Genomic DNA, 26,354 nt, shown 5'->3' with positions numbered 1-26,354 from the left:
GCTGGAATTACATGCATGAGTCACTATGCCCGACCAAAAATGTCATTTTAAATACAAAAATGTATTTTCATCTTCAGGTTTGTCACTTGATTCAGAATGGCCATATTTCAAATATCTGCCACCCAGAGGAAGGTGTTTCCCACCTTGCTGTATTCGGCCAGGGTTTTTCACCTCATTCAGCGCAAAAGTCCTGGGCAAGGGGCACTGGGCTTGTTCCTCTGGCCCTGCAGGCTTGGGGCAAGGGTCAGAAGGAAACAGAAGAACAGAAAATGGGGTGGGGTGAGGGGTGGTACGGGGGTAGAAGGCCAGAAGTGGACAGTGGACAGAAGATTGTGTCACCCCAGCCTGATCCTGAGGCTGGCAGGCACCAGGTTGCCCTCTGGAGGGAACGGACCCAGGTCAGGGCTGTAGTCCCAGGAACGCAGAGAAGGGAAAAATGAAATGTGGCCCCAGTGCAGGGGAAGCGAAGGGGGTCTTTGAATCCCAGGGGAGCTGACCCTTGCGCAGGACCTTGAGGGCAGAGCAGGGGTCAGCCAGGTGAGGGGAGTGTGGCAGGAAGGCTCTGGGTAGAAGCGATGGTGTGCACGGGATTCTGAGGCCACCGCGCAGGGAGGGGGTGTGAATCAGTGCATCAAACATGGTTTGTGGAGGGGAGTGGCAGGTGACGCTGGAGACAGACTCTGAGGGGACTCGTGTACCCGGATCCCGTGGGTCGTGGGAGCTGTTGAAGAGCGGAGCAGGGCAGTGGCAGATGTGAGAGGCAGGGGCTGGAGACGGAAGAGGTGAAGAGGTGGAAGGTGGAGGCGAGGTCAGGCTGTGGGGACCTGGGCTGTGAGTGGGGAGGAAGAGGGAAGTAGAAACCTTGGCTCTTCCTTGAGGGAAACAAGCCCATATCTATCTGGGTGCAGGAGAGTTCTTGGCTTTGCAAAGCACTGGTGTCGCAAGAGGCTTTACTGTAGGGGAAATGGGAAGGATGAGCTGGTGCGGGAGGCCTGGGAGCCCTGGTGTTGGACTAGAGGCCAGCTGCTGGCTTAGCCCCTGGGGAGTGGCATGGGACAAAGCTGGAATGTCCCCTTCCTGTGCTGCCACATCATCCTGTGAAACCTGCATCTAAGGACACCCACATCCCGTGACACCCGTGTCCCATGACACCTGCCTCCCACGCTCATTGCACACTTTTGTCTTGCAGGACCTCCTCTGTCAGAGAGAGCAGCTTTGTGGAAAAGATGAAGAAAACGGTGAGTTTCCTGCTTGTCTTTACTCTTCTCAGGAAGCCTCGGCCCCGGTGGGCATGTGAGCAAGTCTAGCAGACGGCTGGCGTCACCGCACAGAGGATGTCCCGGGGGCCAGGAGAGGGAACGCAGCCCGGCTCATCTGGGAGTCATTCTTGCCTAACCAAAGCCCTGAAGCAGCTCTGCTGTTGCTGGGACAGTTTGTTTCCTTGAATCTTTACTTTTTGAACAAACCAAAGTCTAAGAACAGACCCTCCCTCTAACTCACGAAGCTTCTCCCGTCTGGTCCTGGCCTGTCCAGGAGCAGAGGTAAATCTCACAGAGCTGCAGTCATGGCACCACTGCCATTTTATCTCTGCTTTGTTTTTGTTACTTTTTTTTTTTTTTTGAGACGGAATCTCGCTCTGTCACCCAGGCTGGAGTGCAGTGGCGTAATCTTGGCTCACTGCAAGCTCCACCTCCCGGGTTCAAGCCATTCTCGTGCCTCAGCCTTCCGAGTAGCTGGGATTACAGGTGCGTGCCACCACGCCCAGCTAATTTTTGTACTTTTAGTAGAGATGGGATTTCACCATGTTGGCCAGACTGGTCTTGAACTCCTGACCTCAGGTGATCCACCCGCCTCAGCCTCCCAAAGTGCTGGGATTACAGGCCTGAGCCACCGCACCCAGCCAATTTAAGTATTTAATTGTAGGCATCAGTAGTACATTTACATGGTTAAAATAAAAACATCCACTATTCAGTGGAAAGCTCCCCTCTGCCACCCACTCATCCCCACTGTTATTATTTATGGATCCTTCTAGAGTTCCTGTATGAACATACAAGTAAACAAACAGACTCTTATTTTTAACTTAAAAAAACCTTTATTTTATTTTAGAGACAGGGTCTCACTGTATTGCCCAGGCTGGAGTGCAGTGGTGCCATCATAGCTCACTGCAGCCTCAAACTCCTGGACTCAAGTGATCCTCCTACCACAGCCTCCCAAGTAGCTGGGACTACAGGCGCACACCACCACGCCTGGCTACTTTTTAAATTTATTCTTCATAGGAACAGGTTCTCGCTATGTTGCCCAGGCTGGTCTTGAACTCCTGGCCTCAAGCAATCCTGCCTCCGCCTCCCAAAGTGCTGGGACTATAGGCGTGAGCCATTTGCATCCGGCCTACACTTTTCTTAAAACACAAAATGTGGCATACTACGTGCACTGTTCCAGATCTTGCTTTTTTTTTTTTTTTTTTTTTTTGGAGACAGAGTCTCCCTCTGTTGCCCAGGCTGGAGTGCAATGGCGCAGTCTTGGCTCACTGCAACCTTCACTTCCTGGGTTCAGGTGATTCTCCTGCATCAGCCTCCGGAGTAGCTGGGGTTACAGACGCCTGCCGCCATGCCTGGCTAATTTTTGTATTTTTAGTAGAGACGGGGTTTCACCATGTTGGCCAGGCTGGTCTCAAACTGCTGACCTAGTGATCCATCTGCCTCGGCCTCCCAAAGTGCTGGGATTACAGGCCTGAGATACTGCGCCCGGCTGACCTTGCTTTAAAAAAAAACACACACAAAACAACTTAATATGTCTCAAAGATCCTTCCATATCAATACGAAGATACTGCCATCATCTTAGCTGTACCATGATTCCATTATATGGCCGTCTGGATTCACTGTAATGCATTTAACCCTGTCCTGTTAAAGATGGGCACTGGGGCTCTTTCTACTCTTTGGTCACTGTGAATATGTAGCTTGATTTGCACATTTCAAATACAAAGCAGTCCCAAAAGGGGAATTGCTGGATCGGAAGGTAGATGTGTTTGCAATCATGATAGAAGCTACAAATCGTCCCCATAGGAGTCACACCGTGGCACGCGCTCAAGAATAGCGACGTGTGAGAAAACTGTTCCCCACAGCCTTGCCAACAGTTTGTTATTAAAGTTTAGATTTTTGTCAGTTTTCTAGGTTTAAAAAAAAAAATCTCAGTATAGTTGTAATTTACATTTTTATGAATGAGATTCAGTAGATTTTCACCCATCTAGATCTAGATGGCTTCGTTTTTCTTTTTTTCTTTCTTTTTTTTTTTTTGAGACAGGGTCTCGCTTTGTTGCCCAGGCTGGAGTGCAGTGGTGTGATCTCGGCTCACTGCAATCTCCACCTCCCGGGTTCAAGCAATTCTCCTGCCTCATTCTCCTGAGTAGCTGGGATTACAGGTGCGTGCTACCATGCCTGGCTAACTTTTGTATTTTCAGTAGAGACAGGGTTTGGCCATGTTGGCCAGGCTGGTCTCGAACTCCTGACCTCAGGTCATCCACCCAACTTGGCCTCCCAAAGTGCTGGAATTACAGGCCTGAACCACCGCACCCAGCCTCTTTTTTCTTTTTTTAATAGATTCTCTCTTCACATCTTTTGCCCGCTTTTCTGTTGGGATGGATCTTTCTCCTTGAAATTATTAGGGAGATGAATCTCTTGTCTGTGATATAAGTTGAAAATATCTTGCCCATTAAAGAGTTTGAGATTCCATCTCTTAAAAAAAAGTTTGTCTTTCAACGTAGCTGATCGCATTTTTATTTGTTTTGCTGTGTAAAAGTTATATAGTCAACTATATGATTCTTTCTTTTCGTGACTTCTGGACCTTCATAATTTGAAGGTCTTCCCCATGCTAAAGAGATTAAGATATTCCTGTATTTTTTTTTTCTAGTACTTTTAGGGTTTTGTTTTTCATATTCAAAATTTAAAATCTCATCTATTGGGAATTTATCCTGATGTAAGATGTGAGGTGTGAATCCAACTCTACATTTTACATAGCTGTCTAAACACCATGTATTAGAGTCCATCTTTCCCCCACTGGTTTGAAATGCCACCTTTATCATATACTTAATTCCTGGGCTGGGCGCAGTGGCTCACGCCTGTAATCCCAACACTTTGGGAGGCCGAGGTGGGCAGATCGCTTGAGCCCAGGAGTTTGAGACCAACCTGGGCAACATGGCGAAACCCCATCTCCACAAAAAATAGAAAAGTTAGCGGGACACAGTTGTGCGCGCCTATAGTCCCCGCTACCTGAGAGGCTGAAGTGGGAAGATAGCTTGAGCTTGGGAGGCACAGATTGCAGTGACCACTGAACTCAAGCCTGGGCAACAGAGCTACACCCTTTGTCAAATAATAATAATAATAGCTGGGTCTCTGGGTTCTTTTCGCTGGGCACAACGTGTTCAAGGTTCACCCACACTGTAGCATATGTTAGTACTTCCTTTTTATTGCCAAATAATGTTTTAATATATGGATTCTTTCTTATTTTTCCATGACTTTTAGGATCAATTTGTTGAGGAAAAAAGAGCTGTTCAGATTTTTTTTTTTTTTTTTTTTTGGTAGAGACTGGGTCTCTCACTCTGTTGCCCAGGCTGTTCTCAAACTCCTGGGCTTAAGCAGTCCTCCTGGTGTGGCCTCCCAGGGTACTGGGATTACCGGTGTGAGCCACTGCACCCAGCTGGTTCAGATTTCTATTACATCATGCCACATTTCTCTAGTGACATAAATAGAGCTGCCATTTCTGTGGTTCGAGACTCCCTGTCCACAATCGGGGTGCTTTTCCATTGGCGTGAGTCCTTTGTGTGTCGTTCAGTAGCTTCTGACCCATCTCTTATAAAGTTTATTTCTAGGTATTTTATGTATTTTGATGCTCCTGTAAATATTTAGCTGCTATCTTAGGTCATCTTTTGTTCTCTTAACCTGATAATCATGAGCACTTTCTCTTCTATTGAGTATTTTTACAGTGATTATTTTAAAATATCCTTTTGGGCAAAAACCCCGTCTCTACTAAAAATACAAAAATTAGCCAGGCATGGTGGCGCGCACCTGTAGTCCCAGGTACTTGGGAGGCTGTTGCCTCCCAACCCGGGAGGCAGAGGTTGCATTGAGCCAAGATCGCACCACTGCACTCCAGCCTGGCAAACAGAGCAAAATTCCGTCTAAAAAAAAATAAAAATCCTTTTGGCTGGGCGCAGTGGCTCATGTCTGTAACCCTAGCACTTTGGGAGGCTGAGGCGGGCGGATCACCTGAGGTCAGGAGTTTTGAGACCAGCTGGGCCAACATGGTGAAACCCTGTCTCTACTAAAAATACAAAAAATTAGCCAGGCATGGTGACGGGCACCTGTAATCCCAGCTATTCGGGAGACTGAGGCAGGAAAATCGCTTGAACCCAGGAGGCGGAGGTTGCAGTGAGCTGAGATCGCACCACTGCACTCCAGCCTAGGCAACAAGAGCAAAACTCTGTCTCAAGAAAAAAAAAAAAAAAAACTTCTAATGATTTAACAATGATTTGTAGAAAATTCAGGAACTTTAAAAAGTATAAGAACGTTTATTGTAATCCCTAAGTTTTTTTTGGTGGTTGTTTTGAGACTCAGTCTCACTCCTGTCACCCAGGCTGGAGTGCAGTGGCTTGATCACAGCTCACTTCAGCCTCAACCTCCCAGGCTTAAGTGATCCTCCCACCTCAGCCTCCCAAGTAGCTAGAACCATAGGCATGCGCCACCACACCCAGATAAATTTTTTGTATTTTTAGTAGAGACAGGGTTTTGCCATGTTGCCCAGGCTGGTCTCAGACTCCTGGGCTCAAGTCATCCTCCTACCTCGGCCTCCCAAAGTACTAGGATTACAGAAGTGAACTACTGCACCCGGCCCCATAAGTTTTATTTTGTATGAGGTGGGATTCAGTGTGAAAACTAGAGACTGCTTTAGGCATTTTAATCTGGAAAGGATTTCACACAGGGAAGGGGGCGCTTCCAGGTTACTGGAGGGGCTGAAGGAGCAGGTTTTAGGTTGGTCTCTAAGATATCACAGAAGTGACCTGCAAGGTAGCTGCTCCGTTCGAATCCAGCCTGAAACTGTTGAGTTCAGGACACACCACGTGTAGCTGTGATCCAGGATAAGAAGCTACTGCTACAGCTGCCTCTGAACATCACATAAGCCGGTAGCCAGGACTAGGAACTTGCAGTCTGGCTACCAAAACTATTAGAAATACCTCAGGTGGCTGGGCACGGTGGCTCACGCCTGTAATCCCAGCACTTTGGGAGGCCAAGGTGGGCAGATCACCTGAGGTCAGGAGTTCGAGACCAGCCTGGCCAACATGTTGAAACCCAGTCTCTACTAAAAATTTAAAAAAATTAGCTGAGCATAGTGGTGGGTGCCTGTAATCCCAGCTACTTAGGAGGCTGAGGCACGAGAATTGCTTGAACCCGGGAGGCAGAGGTTGCAGTGAGCTGAGATCGTGCCATTATACTCCAATCTGGGTGTCAGAGCGAGACTCCATCTCACACACAAAAATAAAAAAAAAGAAAAGAAAAAAAGAAAAATGCCTCAGGCACTGAAGACCAGGCACTGCAGAGAACCTCACATGTGCTTGAGGGGCCAGGAACCCTTTGCCTCCCTTCCACCCTTCAGATCTTGCAAAGAACATTCAATTGGCTGAACCGAATTGGCTGCAACTTCAGCCCCAACGGGCTCTGGGGAATAGGATTTCAGGCTTTTCAACAGCTGCTGGAGGAGGAAGGTGGACTGACGAGTATGTGAGCCAGCCCCTAGGACCTTTCCCTGTTTTAAAATTTTATAATGAATATGTATTATAATTAACCAGCAAAACACATCCAGAATGCCCCATTTAGGGACTCTCGATATATTTCTTGCCATTCTGTTTTCTTTGTGCCTGTGGGTATAGAAAGAAAATACATATGTATGTTTTGATATACATATCTATTATTTATATGACACAATTAGATTGTATAGCCAGCCCTGCATATCCGTGAGTTCTGAGTTCATGAATTCAACTGCAGATTGAAAATATTTGGAGAAAAAAATGGATGGTTGTGTCTGTCCTGAACACATACTCTCATGTTACTGTTCCCTAAACAATACAGCATAGCAACTATTTACAGAGAATTTACATTACATTATTAGATTAATAAGTAATCTAGAGATGATTTAAAGTATGTTGGAGGATGGGTGTAGGCTACACACAAATACCACATCATTTTATAGCAGGGACTTGAGCATCCTTGGATTTTTTTGTTTTTTTTGAGACGGAGTTTCGCTCTTGTAGCCCAGGCTGGAGTGCAATGGCGCGATCTCGGCTCACCACAACCTCTGCCTCCCAGGTCTAAGTGATTCTCCTGCCTCAGCCTCCCAAGTAGCTGGGATTACAGACATGCGCCACCATGCCCGGCTAATTTTGTATTTTTAGTAGAGACAGGGTTTTCTGCATATTGGTCAGGCTGGTCTTGAACTCCCGACCTCAGGTCATCTGCCCACCCCGGCCTCCCAAAGTGCTGAGATCACAGGTGTGAGCTACCGGAGGTAGAGTCTTGCTCTGTCACCCAGGCTGGAGTGCAGTGGCGTGATCTCGGTTCACTGCAACCTCCACCTCCTGGGTTCAAGCTGTTCTCCTGCCTCAGCCTCCCTAGTAACTGGGATTACAGGTGCACGCCACCATGCCCGGCTAATTTTTGTATTTTTAGTAGAGATGGCGTTTCACCATGTTGGTCAGGCTGGTCTCGAACTCCTGACCTCAGGTGATCCGCCCGCCTCGGCCTCCCAAAGTGCTGGGATCACAGGTGTGAGCCACCGCGCCCGGCCGCATCCTTGGATTTAAGTATCTATGGGAGGTCCTGGAACCATTCCCCCATGGATAAGGGCTATACATTGGTTACTCTTTTTAACTTTGTTTTTTCCCCGTGTCATGAAAATGTCAGAAATGTGATCTTGAGCAGCCGCGTGTGTGAGATTGCCTTGGTGACCTTTGCCCTCCTTTGCCACAGTGGCTGTGACCGTCAGAAGCGAGTCCCAGAGGAACTTAGAAGGGACTCAAAGTCAGGAAGGAAAGGGGGGTGGCCTGCCGGGCCTGCCCAGTGGGTGTCCGCCGGAGCCATGGCTGAGGTCTGTGGCCCTCACCAACCCCGTGTCTGCCTTCCTTAGGGGAGGAACATCATCGTGTTCTACGGCTCCCAGACGGGGACTGCAGAGGAGTTTGCCAACCGCCTGTCCAAGGATGCCCACCGCTACGGGATGCGAGGCATGTCAGCGGACCCTGAGGAGTATGACTTGGTAAGCTGCCACCGCGCGCTGGCCCCAGATGAAGGCAGTGGGCAGGACAGGGAGCAGGTCTGTAGGGCGCCCCTCAGCAGGGGGAGGCCGGCAGGGAATGGGGTCCTGGGAAGACGTCCTCGGAAGTTGCCTTCCCGTGAGGGTCAGTGCCATCCCTGCCCGGGCTGACTGAAGGAAGGGCCATTCCTGCAGTTGCAGCCACGTGCCAGGCGTCCTTTCCCCAGGACTGGCCCTCCCCTGAGCGCCGGCTGCCCTTCTTGCGGCCACCACATCTCCCAAACCAAACCCAAACCCCTCCTCCGAGGTCTTGGTGACGGGCACCACCCCACAGCCATCTCCAGGCTGCATTTGCAGTTGATGGACAGTTTAGTTAGATATCAGTGTGCACCGGGGCCATGTGGTGCCTGGGAGCCCTGGAATGATGAGGTTCCCAGGGTGGCCTCAGACCTGCATCAGCAGAGGAGGCTGCATTCTGATGGCTCTTTTGTGCCAAGCTTCACTTTCCTCTAGAAACACATCCTCTCCGCTCCAGCCTAACACAGGTGACCTTGTCCTGCCCACCTGGCACAAATGCCCATTCCCCAGCCCCTCTGTGTTGTTCCTTCTCTCTGATCCCATGACACTCGGACATCCCTGGCCTGGTGCCACCCTGGGCAGGACCTGGCCTTCCCCGTCTGGTGCGGGTTGAACCTTGAACAGGCTCAGTCATGGCCGGGGCGCGGTCCTGTCCCTGTTTCTGCAGGCCGACCTGAGCAGCCTGCCAGAGATCGACAACGCCCTGGTGGTTTTCTGCATGGCCACCTACGGCGAGGGGGACCCCACCGACAATGCCCAGGACTTCTACGACTGGCTGCAGGAGACGGACGTGGATCTCTCTGGGGTCAAGTTCGCGGTGAGTCACCCAAAGACTGCTATGGGCTCCCGGTGGCCTGCGGTGCCTCCCTGGGGACTCCAGATCCTTGTGTCTGAAAGGCAGCCCTCCAGACCCCCACCCTGTCCTCAGCAGCCAGGGCAGGCCGCTTGTGAGACCCTCTCCTCTGCCCTGGACCCCAACACTACGAGAATGTCCCCTCCCTGTCCCCAGCCCCAGTTGGCTCCAGGGGGTATTGGGTGCTGGAGACTAAAGGCAAGAAGGGTCTGGCCGGACGACTGAGACCTGCCTGGCCTAGGAGAGCCTGGCCTAGGAGCCCCAGCCCGGTGGGGAGGGTGGGCTACCCCTGCTTCCCCGTGGGTTGAGGCTGGCACTGGATGGGGCAGGCTGTGGGCTGCAGGTCACCCAAATGAAGCCTCTACAGTGGCCCAGTGTTCCTCACAGTGCAAGGCGCCTGGTGGGACGGAGGCCTGCAGCTGTTGCCAGCAGCTCAGCCAGCACTGTGGGGCCTCCCACCCAGCCCCCACGGTACCTCCCACTGGTCAGGTCGAAGGCCAGGCCTCAGAGTGGCCCCTGTGTCCACACAGGTGTTTGGTCTCGGGAACAAGACCTACGAGCACTTCAATGCCATGGGCAAGTACGTGGACAAGCGGCTGGAGCAGCTCGGCGCCCAGCGCATCTTTGAGCTGGGGTTGGGCGACGACGACGGGAAGTGAGTGCCCACCCTGCCACCATGATCAGTGCTGCGGGCTTAGGCAGGGGCCGTGGAACGTGAGGGGCGCGCACACCATTGTGTCAGCTGAGCCTCTGCCCTGCCCCTGCCAGTTCTGTTTTTCGGCTTGCCCAACTCCCTGGAGCCTTCCTGATGCTCTGGGTTTATGTCGCTGGGCACCCCAGGGTGCACAGTCCTGAGCTTTGGGGATGGGGTGGGGTCGGGGCGTGCCTGGCACCAGGTACTGTTGCCACATCGGCCTCCCCTGAGCCGCTCCCCATCTCCTCTCCTTGGCCCAGCTTGGAGGAGGACTTCATCACCTGGCGAGAGCAGTTCTGGCCGGCCGTGTGCGAGCACTTTGGGGTGGAAGCCACTGGCGAGGAGTCCAGGTGAGCGAGTGCCCGCAGGTGCAGTGGGTGGCCTGGGTGAGTCCTGTGCCGAGGGCAGCTACCCTGGAATGAGGGCTGGCAGTGGGTCGCAGCGAGGTTAGAAGACACTCCGTCATAGGGTCGAGGAGGGACCTTGGTCCCAGCCAAGCACTCACTCTGCCACCTTGCTCTGCACTGCCCTGGGGCAACGGGGTACATCCCGCCTCTCGACAAGGACACAGCCGTCGGGCTCTGTGGCTAGGTTCAACTTTGGCAAAAGGGCTCATTTCCTTAAAATCTGCCTCCACAGACTCGGCCGAAAACATAATGTTCCTCTCGGTGCCCTTGGTGGCCCCTGGGTGCTGCCCGGGCTTCCTTACCTTCTCCCAGAATCTCCTGGAAGCCTGCCCAGCCCTGCCCCGGCTTCTGGGCCTCTGGGCCTTTGGCCCCCGGCAGCTCCACGCTGCCTCCCTCCTTGCTCCCTTGCCTGCCCTCCTTGCGCATCTGCAGCAGGGGCTCCCCTGCTTCTTGTTGTATGTACCTGGGCCCTCGCCCCAAAGGCCACGCATGGTCTCCCCTGCAGTCCGATCCCTCCCTCTTGGGACTGACCCCTGCCGCTTCCCGGCCTCACCCTTGCTCTCCACTTTCCAGCATTCGCCAGTACGAGCTCGTGGTCCACACGGACATAGACGCGGCCAAGGTGTACATGGGGGAGATGGGCCGGCTGAAGAGCTACGAGAACCAGAAGCCGTGAGTGGAGGGAGTGTGGCTTGGGGCAGACGGCTCTATGGCCACTGGTGCACCCCAGGCTCAGTCTGCTGTGTATCCCCATATCCCCACAGGGCCCTTCTCACCAGACCCCGTGCCACGAGTGGGTGTGAGTGGGGCGGGAGACTGGCACTCGCCCAGTTTGTACTGAGCTTACTTAGCCACCTTACTCTGCACTGCCTGGGGCAGCAGGACACGTCCCACTTCTCGACAAGGACAGCGCATTGGCATCTGTGGCTAGGCTCCTCTTTGGCAGAAGGGTTCATTTTCTTAGAATCTATCTCCATAGGTAGACTTGGGGGAGAAACCTGGCGTTCCTCTCTGTACCCTTGCTGGCCCCTGGTTGCTGCCCAGATTCCTGCCCGAGCCACCCAGGGAAGTCCTCGTGCCACTGCATCCAAGACCAGCTGTCCTGCTTGCTGTAGGCCTGTCCCAGCCTGGCTGGAGCGAGAAGCCCCGCATGTCAGTGGCTTTCCGGAGTGCAAGTTTCTCTCTTGTCCACGGTGGGGGTGGGGGAGCTGTGCTCCTCATTTGGGGACCAGCCACCTTCCAGCCTGTGGGGCCATCAGCTTGGGCCTCACAGGTCTTTTAGGGGCTAGCCTCAGTTTCCACATCTGTAAACAGACACTGATGACCCAGCTCTGCCCACGTGGTGGGACTATAGAGAGAACCGCATTGGGGCTGGGCGAGGTGGCTCACAGCTGTAATCCCAGCACTTTGGGAGGCCGAGGTGGGTGAATCACCTGAGGTCAGAAGTTCAAGACCAGCCTGGCCAACATGGTGAAACCCCGTCTCTAGTAAAAATATAAAAATTAGCCAGGCATGGTGGCACACGCCTGTAATTCCAGCTGCTCAGGAGGCTGAGGCAGGAGAATTGCTTGAACCTGGGAGGCGGAGGTTGCAGTGAGCCGAGATCGCCCTGCTGCACTCCAGCCTGGGTGGCAGAGCGAAACTCTGTCTCAAAAAAAAAAAGAGAACTGCATTGGACCGGGCTGGGAGAGCCCTTGATGTAACTGGTGAGATTTCCTCATGGAGATCTCTGAGATTCCCTGTGCTTTGTGCAACCAGAAGGGTCCTTGGAGATGGAGACTCAGATCAAAGCCCTGGCTACTCACTGCGCTTCTCTCCTCCTCACCCAGCCCCTTTGATGCCAAGAATCCGTTCCTGGCTGCAGTCACCACCAACCGGAAGCTGAACCAGGGAACCGAGCGCCACCTCATGCACCTGGAATTGGACATCTCGGACTCCAAAATCAGGTACCAGCTGCCGCCATCGCCGCCATCACCCCCTGAACCCTCACTCTGGGCCTCCTGACCCCGGGCAGGGCCAGCCTTCCGCCCCTCCCGAGCCTCACATCTCCCTTCAGGTATGAATCTGGGGACCACGTGGCTGTATACCCAGCCAACGACTCTGCTCTCGTCAACCAGCTGGGCAAAATCCTGGGTGCCGACCTGGACGTCATCATGTCCCTGAACAACCTGGATGGTGAGTGCCAGTCAGGGCGCCCTGCCGGGCTCAGGCAGCCGCAGGATTGGGCCTATAGGAAGGCCCTGGGTTGAGCTTCTGCTTAGGCCTGAAGCCCTGGTGCCTGGGAGGCCCTTGCACCGAGACTCCACGGTTACAGGATCCCAAGCAAACGGGAGGCGGAGTGGCTGTAGGGGTCTAGCCCTCTCTGTCGGGGTTCCCCCTACCCCGTCACTGTCATAGTCCTTTAAGGGAGTGAGGTGCTGAGGCCTGGAGGCAGAGGCAGCCCTGGCTCCCCCATGGCCACTGTGTCCTGCTGGGAAGGAGGGCCTGGCTCCACAACCCACTTCCGCGGGCCTGGGGCTGCCCCCACCTCCTCACTGAAGTCAGGAGTCAGCCCTCCCAGGCCCCCAAAGGGTGCTCAGTGGTGCCGAGTGGCAGTAGCCATTGCGCGGGGCTGCCTGGGCCTGGTGGGGCTGCCCAGCCTGAGCCTCCCGCTGTGAGGCCCCCGGACCCCACTGGTCACCGACCTGGGCCGAGCCCACCTCGCCCCACCCCTGCTTGCCGGTCCTCAGCCGCCACTCCAGGGCTGCCCTTACTATCGGCTTCCGCAACCCGCCTGTGAGGGAAGCCTGGGCGGGGCTGTGTCAGTGTTGTGTGCGCTGAAAGCACAGCGCGTGCGTTAGCGTGCAGGGGCTCCCCCGCACCTCCCCTAGCAGGGTCCTGCCTCTGATGAGGACTTCCTGTCTGGCTGGAGGCCCCAGACTTGGCCCCAGGGCCAGGGAGGCATCAGAGAGCGCAGACCTTGTTTCCAGCACCAGCTGGGGCGCCTGTTCCCGCAGAGCCGGCCGCCTACCCCAAGTCCTGCCTGTCTCTTCCCCGCAGAGGAGTCCAACAAGAAGCACCCATTCCCGTGCCCCACGTCCTACCGCACGGCCCTCACCTACTACCTGGACATCACCAACCCGCCGCGCACCAACGTGCTGTACGAGCTGGCGCAGTACGCCTCGGAGCCCTCGGAGCAGGAGCTGCTGCGCAAGATGGCCTCCTCCTCCGGCGAGGGCAAGGTGCGCCCCCTTGGCCCTGCGACCTCCGCCCCTTCACCCCGCCGTTCTCCGAGCTCCGTGGGCCCCAATCAGCCCCATCTCACCCCCGTGTCTCCTAGGAGCTGTACCTGAGCTGGGTGGTGGAGGCCCGGAGGCACATCCTGGCCATTCTGCAGGACTGCCCGTCCCTGCGGCCCCCCATCGACCACCTGTGTGAGCTGCTGCCGCGCCTGCAGGCCCGCTACTACTCCATCGCCTCATCCTCCAAAGTGAGGGCCGGCCCTGCCCTGCCAGCCACACGCTGGAGGCCCAGCCCTGCTCACAGCACGCAGAGTGCAAGGCCGGCTCAGGAGCTCTGAGAGCTGAGCCCTGAGCCACAGTTCCAGCCCCAGATGCCTCCCCAGGCTGTGGACTCAGTGGGGCTGGCTTGTGAGATTCCCAGCATCTGTCCAGCCCCGGTCCCCAGAGCCAGTCGGGGAAGCCGCTGGGGAGGGGGCCTCTGAGGTTTGGGTGCCAGGTGGGCTGGAAGAGGCCCTGGGTGAGTGGGGCTGGCCTGCAGAACGGGACTCGGGGTCGGGGCTCGGCAGGGGCCTTGGCTTGGCGGCGGAGCTCACATGGCCCTCCCCACAGGTCCACCCCAACTCCGTGCACATATGTGCAGTGGTTGTGGAGTACGAGACCAAGGCCGGCCGCATCAACAAGGGTGTGGCCACCAACTGGCTGCGGGCCAAGGAGCCTGCTGGGGAGAACGGCGGCCGTGCGCTGGTGCCCATGTTCGTGCGCAAGTCCCAGTTCCGCCTGCCCTTCAAGGCCACTACGCCTGTCATCATGGTGGGCCCCGGCACCGGGGTGGCACCCTTCATAGGCTTCATCCAGGAGCGGGCCTGGCTGAGACAGCAGGGTGAGTGGGGTCCCGCGAGGGAGAGGGGGTGACGACTGGGAGTCCCACGCTCACCCCGGCCCCTGCCACGCAGGCAAGGAGGTGGGGGAGACGCTGCTGTACTACGGCTGCCGCCGCTCAGATGAGGACTACCTGTACCGGGAGGAGCTGGCGCAGTTCCACAGGGACGGTGCGCTCACCCAGCTCAACGTGGCCTTCTCCCGGGAGCAGTCCCACAAGGTGAGACGGGCGGGCACCCACGAAGGCGGGCATGAGGCTGGCAGGGCCACAATGCCCCCTCTGACAGCACCACCCTTGGCCCCAGGTCTACGTCCAGCACCTGTTAAAGCGAGACCGAGAGCACCTGTGGAAGTTGATCGAAGGCGGCGCCCACATCTACGTCTGTGGGTGAGTGGGGTCACTGGACTAGGGGGTAGGGAGGACAAGGCCTGGCCTGCCGCAGTTGGCCCAGCCCCCAGCACCCCTTCTTCCTGCCCAGGGATGCACGGAACATGGCCAGGGATGTGCAGAACACCTTCTACGACATCGTGGCTGAGCTCGGGGCCATGGAGCACGCGCAGGCAGTGGACTACATCAAGAAACTGATGACCAAGGGCCGCTACTCCCTGGACGTGTGGAGCTAGGGGCCTGCCTGCCCCCACCCCACCCCACCCCACAGACTCCGGCCTGTAATCAACTCTCCTGGCTCCCTCCCGCAGTCTCCTGGGCGTGTTTGGCTTGGCCTTGGCATGGGCGCAGGCCCAGTGACAAAGACTCCTCCGGGCCTGGGGTGCACCCTCCTCAGCCCCCCCAGGCTAGGTGAGGTCCACCGGCCCCAGGCAGCACAGCACAGGGGTGCCAGGCTCCACGCCTCTGGAGGCCTCTAGCTCTCGGTGGCTGCACAGAAGGGCTCTTTCTCTCTGCTGAGCTGGGCCCAGCCCCTCCATGTGATTTCCAATGAGTGTAAATAATTTTAAATAACCTCTGGCCCTTGGAATAAAGTTCTGTTTTCTGTATTTGCCTGGTATTGTGAGAGTAGATCTGGGGCCTCCACCTGGATCAACTTAACTCAGACCCCAGGAACCCATGTGGTGGAGCCACCCAGCCCTGCCCTCCCCCAGGAGAACACACACACTCAGGCCACCTCTGGGCCTCTCTTTATTGAGGGCACTGGGCCCAGGTCTTCCTTCAGGGCCCACAGAGCCCATAAAACCCAAGGGAGAATAGAAGAGACCCCCTGATACACGCACACTCGAGGGGCACCTCCCATCCCCTCCCACAACACAGGACAGAAGCCCCTCTGGGCCAGCAGGGGAAGGCCCAGCCTCAATCCTTCTTGCTGCCATGCCGCTGACTGTGAAACTTCTGGTGCACAACCCTCAGGGTGGTGAAGAAATTGCCGAGGAAGAGGAGGAGGAAGGGAAAGCCGCACATAAGCACCTGCCGGAGGAATAGGGTGAGGGCTGGACCTGGGCCTGGCCCCCCATCCATCCTCTCCAGGGACCCCGGCTCACCTGCCACTCCTTGCACTGAGGGTCCCGGGCCAGGTTGAACAACGTCAGCGCGTTAAAAAGCTGCCAGAACTGAGCAGGGAGGAGGCGTTTTACTCAGAAGACCCAGTCCCTGCTCGAGCCCGAAACCGGCGCAGAGGACGGACAGACAGGCAGGGACACAGAGGCACGACTTACGTGTCCAAAGAAAAGAAAAGGCAGCAGGAAGGTGAGGCCCCGCCACATCCAGGACTGGAAGCCCTCTGCGGGGAGGAAGGTCAGGGCACAGGACGGCCAGGGACAGAGGGGACGCCACCACTCAGACCCGGGATGGGAGGAAAGGAGAATGTCCAGATGCCAGGGCCATGCCCGACTCACCCACAGTGAGGTCCATGGTGTGCCGCTCGCCCAGCGCCCGCAGGCGGTAGAGGCAGCCGCTCTGGTAGTAGTACTGGAGAAACTGCACGAAGCCTGGGCCGGGCGGAGGACAGAGGAGCAGGGCTGAGCCCGGAAGGGGAGTTCCCTGCCCCGACCCCCCAGCCCAGGGGGGTTCCCTGCCCCCACCCCCCACCACGGGTGCCTCCAGGGCTCAGCACGGACATCTGGGACACTCACTCTGGTACATGGAAAAGGAGAGGAATTGGTTCCGGAATTTCTGGTACATGAGACCATCGGGCCTAAGACAGAAAGTGGAGGGCAGTGTGGGGACCCTTGGGGACGCCGTGTATCCCCTCCTTGTCCCAGCTCCTGCCCCTGCCGGGGCCCAGCCACTCACCACGTCAGCATGACTCCCGACAGGAAGGTAGACACATAGTGATGGAACACCCACCAGCCTTTGATCCTGGAGCAGAGAGAAACCATCACCCCCAGGGCCTGTTCCTGCTTCCCAGAGGGTCCTGGCGCCCCATTCCATGCTCCCCTCCCTCAGGGCCCGCCCTGCCCACCGGGAGCCGTTGTTGATGAGGATGCTCTCCCGGATGGTCAGGGTGCAGTAGTACCAGACCAGCAGGAAGTTGAAGGCAGCGTCTGTCACCCTATGGAGGGAGGGGACCGAGGGTTGGTACTGCAGTGACTGGGGATGGGGTGGGTCCTCGGCCGGGGTGGGACGCCCACCTGGAGTTGAGCAGGAAGCGGCAAGTGAAGGAGATGAGGATGAGGATGATGGTGAGGTAGAGCTTGAACTTCTCATACTCGTCCTTGTAGGCAAACCTGGGGGGCGCAGGCCGGTGAGATGGGTAGGGGGGTGGAGGGGAAGGCCAGGTGGGGTGGGGGGGTGGAGGGGAAGGCTGGGTTGGGGGGAAGGCCGGGTGGAGGGGTGGAGGTTGCGGGGTGAAGGCCCGGCCTGATTACTTAGCCTGCTTGCTCAGGAGCGTGACGTTGACGTTCCCCAGAACCAGGCTCAGGTACAATCTAGGGAAGGGGATGGCAGGGTGAGGAGAAGCCCGAGTGACAGAGAAGCCACCGGTACTCAGCCAAGCTTGCCAGGCCAGAGCCTGGGCCACCACTCCACCCCCTCACCCGCTGCTTTCCTCAGGGCCTTGGCGTCGGGTTCTGACCTTGGGGGCTGCAGACCCACTCCCTGCCATGCCCAGCTTTCCTCGCCGCCTGCTCCAGAATCCTGACCCCTGGGGGAAACAGTGTTTCCCCTCACCCATCTCCGGAGTCTTGCCTGAAACTCCCCACCTCGGGGCACCAAGAGAACCCGGCTCTCCCTCCCCGCTAGGGCCGTCCCCCTGCCCCCAATTGCTCCCCTGTGCAATGGCCACCACCTACTCCCCCGCTCCCTGCCACCTCCCCCTCCAGAACCTGCAGTACTGGATTCCACTTCAGAGACCCACACGCCTGGCCACATCTGGCCAGAACAGAAACTCAGAGCTCTGACTGTGGGCTGACCCCAAGTGCTCAGCCTCCTGGGGCGTTTCTTCCCACCACAACCCCCCTTATCCCTCACCGAGGCCGCCACGCTCTCCAGTCCCAGATCTCATCGGAGCTTGCTGAGTCCTCAGGCCACCCGCCAACTCCACCACTTTTTTGCCAATCCCCTTCATGTCCAGCCTCCACACCTACCAACTGAGATCATCTTGCCCTTCTCTGCCAGAGACACTCAAAGAGGTGACAGCAAAGTCACGGTCACTTTCTCAGCACCTGCCCCAGACACATGGGCTCTTGCTCCCAGTCAAGAAGCTTAGCATGGTTAGGCAATTTGCCCAAGGCCACTAAGAGCTTCCGGGGCAGCCATGCTTCTCCCTCTACAGAGTGCTCCCGGCACAGTGCTCCCCAAGCAGGCCAGCTCCAGCCTCCACTGCCAACCCACGAGGCTGCGGATGTGTCCCCACTCAGCTCCCGTCTGGTTCCCAGCACTGGCCTCTCCACAGCCTCTCCCTGAAACCCTCTATCCTGTCTCCTCCCACCTCAGGCCCCACCTGCAACATTGCAGAGAAGACAGCCTAACTTCTGCTCTGTGGGGAGCACTGAGCCGGGAGCACTCCTCACCCTCGTCTCTGCGCCCTCCATCCCCCACTAGCCCTTCTCGCTGTCCCGGGGCTTCCCTCCATCACCCCCTGCCCTTCTCCTGGGTCTTTCCCCTCTCGGCCCCTCTTCTCAGCAGGTGGATGTGCTCGAGTCTTCCCAGAGGCAAAGTAACCCTGCAAACAGGCAGTAGCTGCCTCTCAACCCGGTGCTAATTTCCAGTTCCTAGTTCCTAATTCTCTCCCTCCACTCACAGCCAAGCTCTAAAAAGTCTCCCAAAGGGCTGGGCGCGGTGGCTCAAACCTGTAGTCCCAGCACTTTGGGAGGCCGAGGTGGTTGGATCATGAGGTCAGAAGATCGAGACCAGCCTGACCAACATGGTGAAACCCCATCTCTACTAAAAATACAAAAATTAGCTGGGTGTGGTGGCGGGTGCCCACCCAGCTACTCCGGAGGCTGAGGCAGGAGAATCGCTTGAACCACGGAGACAGAGGTTGCAGTGAGCCGAGATCACGCGACTGCACTCCAGCCTGGCGACAGAGTGAGACTCTGTCTCAAAAAAAAAAAAAAAAAAAAAAGTCTCCTAGACTTGGCTGTCTCCCTTCCTTGGCTCTTCTATCATCCCCAAGATCAACATCCACCCTGTTCCACCAAATGGTTCTGCCAAGATGACCCGACTTCCAGGAAGCGCATCCCCTTCCTTATCACAGGACTGACCCCAGGCTACTGACACTCTTTTCTCCCTGCCTTCTGGGCCACACCCTCTTCCAGCTATCTCCCTGCCTGCAGCCTCTGCTGAGATTTTTTGCTCAGCGGGGGGTGTCCGTCCTCCTGGGTGACAGCTGCTGGCCTTTCCAAGTGCACATTCCACCGCCCCCGCCCGCCTACTGGGCTCAAGGCAAGTGCTGCAGCCCAGCAAAGCCTCTGGTCTCTTCGCTCCCTCTCACCTCCCTCCCCGAGCTCTGGCCACTACAAGTTCTGCTCATGGCCTGTCCACCTGCTGCTACCTCTCGCCCTCAGTCCATGTGTCTGCCTCATTTTTATTTATTTACTTATTTATTTTTCAAGACAGAGTCTCACTCTGTTGCCCAGGCTACAGTGCAGTGGAGCGATCTCGGCTCACTGCAGCCTCCGCCTCCCGGGTTCAAGTGATTCTCCTGTCTCAGCCTCCCGAGTAGCTGGGATTACAGGCGCATGCCACAATGCCCGGCTAATTTTTGTATTTTTAGTAGAGATGGGTTTTACCATGTTACCCAGGCGGGTCTTGAACTCCTGAACTCAAGCGATCTGTCTTGGCTTCCCAAAAAAGTGCTGGGATTACAGGCATGAGCCACCGCACCCAGCCTATTTGTTCTTTTTCAATAAATAGAGATGTAGGGTCTCAGTATGTCACCCAGACTGGTCTTGAACTGAGGTCAAGTGATCCTCCCACCTCCATCTCCCAGAGTGCTGAGATTACAGGTGAGAGCCACCGCGCCCAGCCCACTCTCTTTATTCTGTAAGACTCAGCCCACCCATCCCCTAATCCAGGAAGCCTTCTGCGACCTCCTGGACTGGGTCAGGTGTCCCTCACTGTGCCACCACATTCCCCATGCTACGAAGCACCTATGACAGTGAAATGTCACTCTCAGCCAGGTGTCTCCCCTGAAGTCAGCACTGGGCCTCATTGCTCAGCCTGTACTGGGCCCAGAGAACATGTGCTGACTATAATAACCGAGAGGAGGCAGCAGCCGGCTTCAGGAGTGGCTGGGAACTGAGCTGGGGGCGGCGGTGGGGGCCCTTACCCGTTCTTCTTCGGCAAATAGGCCTCCATGTCAAAGAAGAGGCCTTGGCGCTCTTTCATCTGGTTCTCCAGCTCCTGTGTGGCCCCCTCGGCCTCTGCTGGGAGGGAGGGTTTGCATCTGCGGGTAAGGCCAGGAACAGTCAGGGCAAGAGGACTCCCGAGTGTCCTCCCTGACTCCCACAGGGGCAGAAGGGCAAACACGGCCCAGAGAGGGGAGGAGCGGTGCCCAGGGCCTCACAGCGCCAGCCCTCGCACCCCACACTCAGCCCATGGCGGGTGGGGTAGGGGGTCCTAACTTCTTCAGGGCGAGGGCCAGCTCCTGGAGCCGCTTCTTCTGCCGCGTGATGGAGCTGGTGCAGTTGTTCTGAAGTTTGGTCAGCTCCTCCAGCTTCAGGCGGTATAGCCGATGGGTCTCCTGGGGGCCGGAGGGGAGAAAGCTCAGGCCAGTTAGGGAGCCACTGAGCCAGAGCCTGCAGGCAAGACGTGGGGCTCCGGCTCCCCCAGGGCTGCTGGGAGGGTCTCGCTCAGCGGGAAAGGAGGTAGAACTGTGCCTGCCCAGGGATGAGGTGGCTGTCTCCCCAAGGCAGGCAAGGACCTGGGTGTCCTCCTGCGAGCCCAGAGACCCCCACAGCACCCCTCCCCCAGAAACAGACTAGGTGTTTTTGTTTTTTGTGTGTTTTTTTTTGAGACAGTCTTGTTCTGTCACCCAGGCTGAAGTGCAACGGCACGATCTCAGCTCACTCCAACCTCCGGCTCCCGGGTTCAAACCATTCTTCTGCCTCAGCCTCCCAAGGGATTACAGGCACCCGCCATCATGCCCAGCTAATTTTTATATTTTTGTAGAGACAGGGTTTCACCATGTTGGCCAGGCTGGTCTTGAACTCCTGACTTCAGGTGATCCGCCTGCCTCGGCCTCCCAAAGTGCTGGGATTACAGGCATAAACCACCACGCCCAGCCAAGGTTTTCTTAGTCTCAGCCCATCTGCTAGTTGTCCCCACCCTACAAGGACAGACTCTCTTTTTCCTACCTTGAGTCTGGAGCTTAGGCCCCCAGGGCCACCTTCTGGACCAAGCAGGCAGCCCAGAGCCACCCCTCTATCCTCTCAGCTCCTCCTGCCTATTTAGCCTTCCAGTACAGGAGGAACTCAGGTTCTCAGGAATCCCTGACATCTTCTTCCCAGGTTAAAGGTCATCAGGTTTCAGCCCTAGAGCCTCCTGCCCTAAGGCCAGCCCCACTCCCTTCCCCCAGCACCTTTGGCCCAAGGCTTCCCCGAGCACTTTGCCCTGGTAGGTGAGTCTCAAGAAGGCGCAGCCTAGAGATGGGGCAAGGAGTAGTCTGAGAAGAGCCAAGCAGGGGCTGTGGCCAGGACAGCGGCAGCCAGGCGGGGAGACTGGGTCTGCTCAGTCTCTGGGGAGAAGCACCAATGGCAGGGGGCTCGGCAGGGCCAGGGGCAGCTGGGTTTCCCACAGGAAGCGGTTGGAACCGGTCCAGGAGAGGCGAAGGGCTAACCAAGCCATCGGCTGGCCAGGGCTCTATTCTCTCTGGATCTTGTTTCTCATGCCCAAGAGGGGTCACCACGCCCCCTCGGGCCCCAGCACGTGCCACTTCTGCCCACCCACAGCCACCACCCTCTTCCCTGCCTGGATGAGGCCAACAGCCTCCTCCTCCCTGGCCTCTGGACAGAACAGCCACAGTGGCCCCGGGGAGCTCAGTCCAGACAATTCCTGCCGTAGCTTTCCACTGGCCTCGGAGGGACTCTGATCTCTGCCAGGCCAGGGCGTCCCGGCGGGGCCTGGCCCCGCCCACCACCCCTCCCACCCCTCCCACCCCTCCCCTAGTTCTCCTTGATGCAGCCACATGGGCCTGTCAAGTCCCCTCTTTCCTTCTAAAGGCCTCAGCGGCGCGCGGTATCCCTCTGCCTGCGGCGCCCCCCATCCAGGCCGAGGACTCCCCCTAAACGCTGCTCCCCCGACCTGGGCTGCCTCTCGGGCGCTGCCCGCTGCGCGTCTGCTGAGTGGCTGACCCAAGGCTGGGCCCGCCCGTGTGTGACTCAGGCGGCCGCTCTCTTCTGGGAAGGGACGGGGTCGGGGTCTGGGCCCCTTTCCAATGCCCTCATTGGAAGCCGAGGTCGCCCAGCGTGGTGGGGTCCCGCCGGGGTTCCCGGACACTGGAGGTGGTGGCAGTGGACACCAGGACCCGGGGCCTCGCCCCCCTCGGCAGTGACGCCAGGGCTCCGACCCCTGACCCTTAGCTCCCCGCTGCCTGACCCAGGGCTGCCCGACCCTTGACCCTGAGCCAGCGAGACGCGGCTCGGGGGCGACCGGGGCGTCCGCAGCGGCGCTAACCTGGATGTTCTGGAAGTCCTGCTGTAGATCCTCCCAGTCCCGCAGGCAGTCGCCCAGCGGGCCCGGGGGCGGGGGCTGCATGGCTGCAGCGCCAGGAGCCAGTAGTGGAGGACGGCGCAGCAACCCCGGCACATCCGAGGCTCCTCCGCCACCGCCCCCGTCCGCTTCCGGGCTCGCGCCGACACGGGCACCAATGGGAAAATGCCACGCCCCCCACCCCAGCCAATCCGGGGTAGGGGCGGGGCTGCATGCAAGGGCGGTTGCTATCCCCGGGACTCACGGCCTGGACCGGGACTCGGACGGCTACAGCCCCCGGGGCTGGACTGCACTGACTGTGCCAGCCGCGTGGTGCAGCCAACAGGGCTCTCGCCCGTCATGCTGAGAGCAAACCAAGGTCCAGGGAGGTGACACCTGCCTGCAACATTTTCGTCCTTGGGAAGCTGAGCCTCTTTGGGGAAGGGAGTTAGAGCTGCTTCTCGCTTGGATTTTTACAGCGGCCTCCTTTCTCCCTGCCTCACTTCCACTGTCCCTTCTCGCGGCCACCGGACTGCCCTTCCCAAAACACAAGGCTGATTACCCATCATGTTCATGCTTAAAACTTTCCAACGGCTGTGTCCTGCCTACCAGGAGGTCCCTAATTGGAGCTCTGCAGCCATCCCGGGCTCTGTCCCAACTCAAACCCTGAGGAAAGCCAGGGCTGCGTGTAAAGCCGTTCCCCCTCTGGCAAAACCCCACTCCTCCTTGAAGGCCTGCCCTTCTGTTGAGGGGAATCCCCCACCCCCCCCACCCCCATCCCTCCACAGAGCGCGCTAGGTGGTGGGACGGCATTCATCTCTCTGTTCCCAGCCCCACCCACGTGGTGGCTGGGAATGGTTGCCGAATGGACTTGGGGAAGACCCTGCATGGATGGACATCCTAATCCCCTACCAGTCCCCTAGTCTGTGCCGTCTCCTGATACCCAGTTTGTTCTGTGGGTGCTGCCAGCTTTGGAGAAGTGCATTCGGAAAACAACTTCCAACTGGGTGCCGTGGCCCACATCTGTAATCCCAGCACTTTGGGGAGGCCGAGGCTGGAGGATCACTTGAGCCCAGGAGTTCGAGACCAGCCTAGGCAACAGAGCAAGACCCTGTTTCTACAAAAGTAAAAATAAGTTAGCCAGGTGTGATGGTGCATGCTTGCATTCCCAGCTACTCACTCAGGAGGTTGAGGTGGGAGGATCACTTGAGCCCAGGGAAGTTGAGGCTGCAATGAGCCATGATTGTGCCACTGCACTCCAGCCTGAGAGACACAGCAAGACCGTGCCTCCGAAAAAAAGGAAAGGGGGTAAAAAAAGGAAAACTTTTAAGACCTTAAGAATTTCTAGAAACGTGGATAGGGAGATGGGGGAGGGGGTGAGCATCTCTCCTTGGTGAACACAGCCAGGCAGAAATGAGTGGGGAGCAGGGAAAGAAAATCTGTTTCAGGCGGTGGATGGCAGGAAGCACTGGGGATGAGGCAAGGGTGTGATCCCATTCTAGGAGCCTGGGGGCTAGACAAGGCTGGGCTTGGTATCTCTGGGACTAGGGGACTGCCTATTGGTGGCTATTGTGACATCCTCTGTGAACCAACACAGGCAACCTCTGGGTACCCCCAGGCAGCCTCCAAAGGGTCTAAGTCACCAGGGGGATGCAGGGCAGCTGCTCTAGCAGCCAGATGCTCTTCCAGAGGCAGCCTCAGGGGTGCAGTTGGGATGGCCCACGATACCTCAGGGATGCGGGTTCTTGGTGAGCCTGAGCAGGGCGCATCAGCTAGGTGGTGTGAACAGGCACTTGGGAAGAATCAGTACAGGAGGCTGACATGAGACTTTCAGGCAGCAAAGGCCTTCTCCTTCCAGACAAGCCTGGGTATACACACTCTGGCCCTCCACCCACAAAATGCCCCCAGGCGAGGCTCTTCAGTACCCTTCAGTGGGCCACGGAGAAGTTCAGTAGAGCGGATCCATGATGTTTGTGATGGAATCTCCAAGGATAGTCTTCTCCCATTCCAGCAGCTGACTCACCAATCCCCGATTTGGACACATGTTGTTTTTGCACTTCTTGACATAGGCCCAGGACCTCTATGAATACAAAGACAGAAAGTGAACTTCAGGATTGGTCCTGGGCCCTTTCCACTTGGATCAGAGACAGCTTTCAGAGACAGGAGGCACTTGCACAGTGCCAGCAACACGGCTTAAGGGCTGGACGCAGAAACAGGGCAGCCTGGCATGAATGCATCAGTGCTGGGAGTCATGGGAGCTGACTCTGCCTTGGGCAAGCCCCTCTGCTTCTAAATCTGGTGACAATTTCCCATTTCAAACAGCTTCTGGGAAGATTAAGACAACATACATGAAACCACCTGTGGATGGCAAACACTATGCCAAGCCTAGCGCAGTCTCAACAAAGGTTTGCATTGTGACTGGACAAATTAATGGAATCAGGAAGAGAATTGCGGGCAAATTCTCTGAAGAAGGAAAATTCAAGCTGCCCCCCGCTCCCCTTCAGGCATCCACCTTAAAGTACAGGAAGGGTTGCTGCATGAAGGATGGTGAGCACCTGGTCTCCATCTGGATTGAGGACAAAGGAAAAAGGGAAAGGCAAGAATGGTGCCTGAAACTAGGAACAGAAGGAAATGGCCAGGCACGGTGGCTCATGCCTGTAATCCTGGCACTTTGGGGGGCAGAGACGGGTGGATCACCTGAGGTCAGGAGTTCGAGACTAGCCTGGCCAATGTGGCGAAACCCCGTCTCTATTAAAAAAATACAAAAATTAGCCAGGTATGGTGGCACATGCCTGTAATCCCAGCTACTTGGGTGGCTGAGGCAGGAAAATCGCTTGAACCTGGGAGGCGGAGGTTGCAGCAAGCCGAGATTGCACCACTGCACTCCAGCCTGGGTGACAGAGCAAGACTCTGTCTCAAAAAAAAAAAAAAAAGGAAGGAAGTGATGTCAACCTGATAAAGGCCATATATGAGAAGCCCACAGCTAACATCACACTCAATGGCGAAAGATAAAGTTTTTCCTCTAAGATCAGGAACAAGGCAAGGGTGCTTGCTTTCATCACTTCTGTTCAACATAGTCCTAGAAGTCCTAGCCAGAACAATGAGGCAAGAAAAAGAAATAAAAGGCATCTACATTGGATAAGAAGAAGTAACCTTACCTCTGGTTTGAAGATGACATGCTTTCATATGTAGAAAACCCTAAAGATTACACACACACACAAGACACACACACACACTGCTAATAAATTCAGCAAGGTTGCAGGATACAAAACCAACATGCAAAAATTAGTTGCATGTCTATATACTAACAATAAACAATTCAAAAAGGAAATTAAGAAAACAATTCCATTTACAGTAGCATCAAAAAGAAAATATTTAACCAAGGAGGCAAAAGACTTGTACACTGAAAACTGCAAAACAGTGCTGAAAGAAATTAAAGGCACAAACAAATGAAAAAACATCCTGTGTTCATGGGTTGGAAAGCTTAATATTAAGATGCCAATACAACTCAAAGCAATCCACAGGTTTAAGGCAATTCCTATCAAAATCCCAACAACATTTTTTGTAGAAATAGAAAAATCCATCCTAAAATTCATATGGAATCTCAAAGGACCCCATAAAAAATATTTAAAAAGAACAAAGTTGTAGGTCTCACACTTCCTGATTTCAAACCTTAGTCTAACAAAGCTACAGTAATCAAAACAGTATGGTATGGACATGAAGACAAAGAGACCAGTGGAATAGAATAGCCAGCCTAGCCTAGAAATAAACCCTTACATATATGGTCAAGCATTTTTTTTTTTTTTTTTTTTTTTTTTTTTTTTTTTTTTTTGAGACTGAG

General features: G+C 56.0%; 3 protein-coding genes across 30 annotated transcripts in view; 1 reads left to right on the top strand and 2 right to left on the bottom strand.

Annotated features, from left to right (window-relative positions):
- Window positions 1–15,426, top strand: part of LOC100452085 (NADPH--cytochrome P450 reductase) — a 72,094-nt gene extending 56,668 nt beyond the window's left edge. For both annotated transcript variants that reach the window (XM_024249625.3, XM_054560348.2), the window contains 14 exons: window positions 1,190–1,238; window positions 8,173–8,301; window positions 9,044–9,193; window positions 9,760–9,884; window positions 10,184–10,273; window positions 10,904–11,002; window positions 12,160–12,276; window positions 12,387–12,505; window positions 13,370–13,551; window positions 13,650–13,799; window positions 14,161–14,431; window positions 14,505–14,650; window positions 14,736–14,818; window positions 14,910–15,426. In XM_024249625.3, coding sequence (XP_024105393.1) covers window positions 1,190–1,238; window positions 8,173–8,301; window positions 9,044–9,193; window positions 9,760–9,884; window positions 10,184–10,273; window positions 10,904–11,002; window positions 12,160–12,276; window positions 12,387–12,505; window positions 13,370–13,551; window positions 13,650–13,799; window positions 14,161–14,431; window positions 14,505–14,650; window positions 14,736–14,818; window positions 14,910–15,054 — 1,855 coding nt within the window. In that variant the 3' untranslated portion in view covers window positions 15,055–15,426. The remainder of the gene's footprint in view (window positions 1–1,189; window positions 1,239–8,172; window positions 8,302–9,043; window positions 9,194–9,759; window positions 9,885–10,183; window positions 10,274–10,903; window positions 11,003–12,159; window positions 12,277–12,386; window positions 12,506–13,369; window positions 13,552–13,649; window positions 13,800–14,160; window positions 14,432–14,504; window positions 14,651–14,735; window positions 14,819–14,909) is intronic.
- A 125-nt stretch (window positions 15,427–15,551) lies between these two features.
- On the bottom strand, window positions 15,552–23,300 carry TMEM120A (transmembrane protein 120A). Of its 2 annotated transcripts, XM_002817822.4 has the most exons (12): window positions 22,499–23,300; window positions 20,449–20,567; window positions 20,154–20,270; window positions 17,251–17,310; window positions 17,014–17,109; window positions 16,845–16,934; window positions 16,676–16,741; window positions 16,516–16,577; window positions 16,279–16,371; window positions 16,099–16,163; window positions 15,925–15,993; window positions 15,552–15,850 (listed from the first exon to the last, which is right to left on the bottom strand). In XM_002817822.4, exons 1-12 carry the CDS (start codon window positions 22,577–22,579, stop codon window positions 15,737–15,739), a joined length of 1,032 nt encoding a protein of 343 aa, XP_002817868.2. In that variant the 5' UTR covers window positions 22,580–23,300; the 3' UTR covers window positions 15,552–15,736. The 2 variants fall into 2 exon arrangements, with proteins under 2 accessions (XP_002817868.2, XP_054416326.1); XM_054560351.2 differs by lacking the exon at window positions 16,099–16,163 and having other exon boundaries at window positions 16,676–16,934; window positions 22,499–23,197.
- The window catches only part of STYXL1 (serine/threonine/tyrosine interacting like 1), a 59,694-nt gene continuing 53,788 nt past the window's right edge, over window positions 20,449–26,354 (bottom strand). For 22 of the 26 annotated variants that reach the window (XM_024249612.3, XM_054560355.2, XM_024249618.3 and 19 more), the window contains one exon: window positions 24,336–24,593. In XM_024249612.3, coding sequence (XP_024105380.2) covers window positions 24,462–24,593 — 132 coding nt within the window. In that variant the 3' untranslated portion in view covers window positions 24,336–24,461. Of the gene's footprint in view, window positions 20,568–23,822; window positions 24,306–24,335; window positions 24,594–26,354 lie in introns of those variants that run through there. The other 4 variants (XM_063725659.1, XM_063725664.1, XM_063725660.1 and 1 more) reach the window with 2 other exon arrangements.

The sequence above is a fragment of the Pongo abelii genome, chromosome 6, assembly GCF_028885655.2.
Source record: "Pongo abelii isolate AG06213 chromosome 6, NHGRI_mPonAbe1-v2.0_pri, whole genome shotgun sequence".
Classification (NCBI taxonomy): domain Eukaryota; kingdom Metazoa; phylum Chordata; class Mammalia; order Primates; family Hominidae; genus Pongo; species Pongo abelii.
The sequence above is the reverse complement of the archived record's forward strand: the minus strand, read 5'-3'. Positions and strand labels throughout refer to the sequence as shown.

Coding starts and splice junctions, on each gene's coding strand:
- TMEM120A (XM_002817822.4), bottom strand. CDS start 22,579: ATGCAGCCCCCGCCCCCGGGCCCGCTGGGCGACTGCCTGCGGGACTGG. Junction 20,271..20,448: donor CTGGCCCTCGCCCTGAAGAA/GTTAGGACCCCC, acceptor CCTTACCCGCAG/ATGCAAACCCTCCCTCCCAG. Junction 16,372..16,515: donor CTCCTTTTCCATGTACCAGA/GTGAGTGTCCCA, acceptor CGCCCGGCCCAG/GCTTCGTGCAGTTTCTCCAG.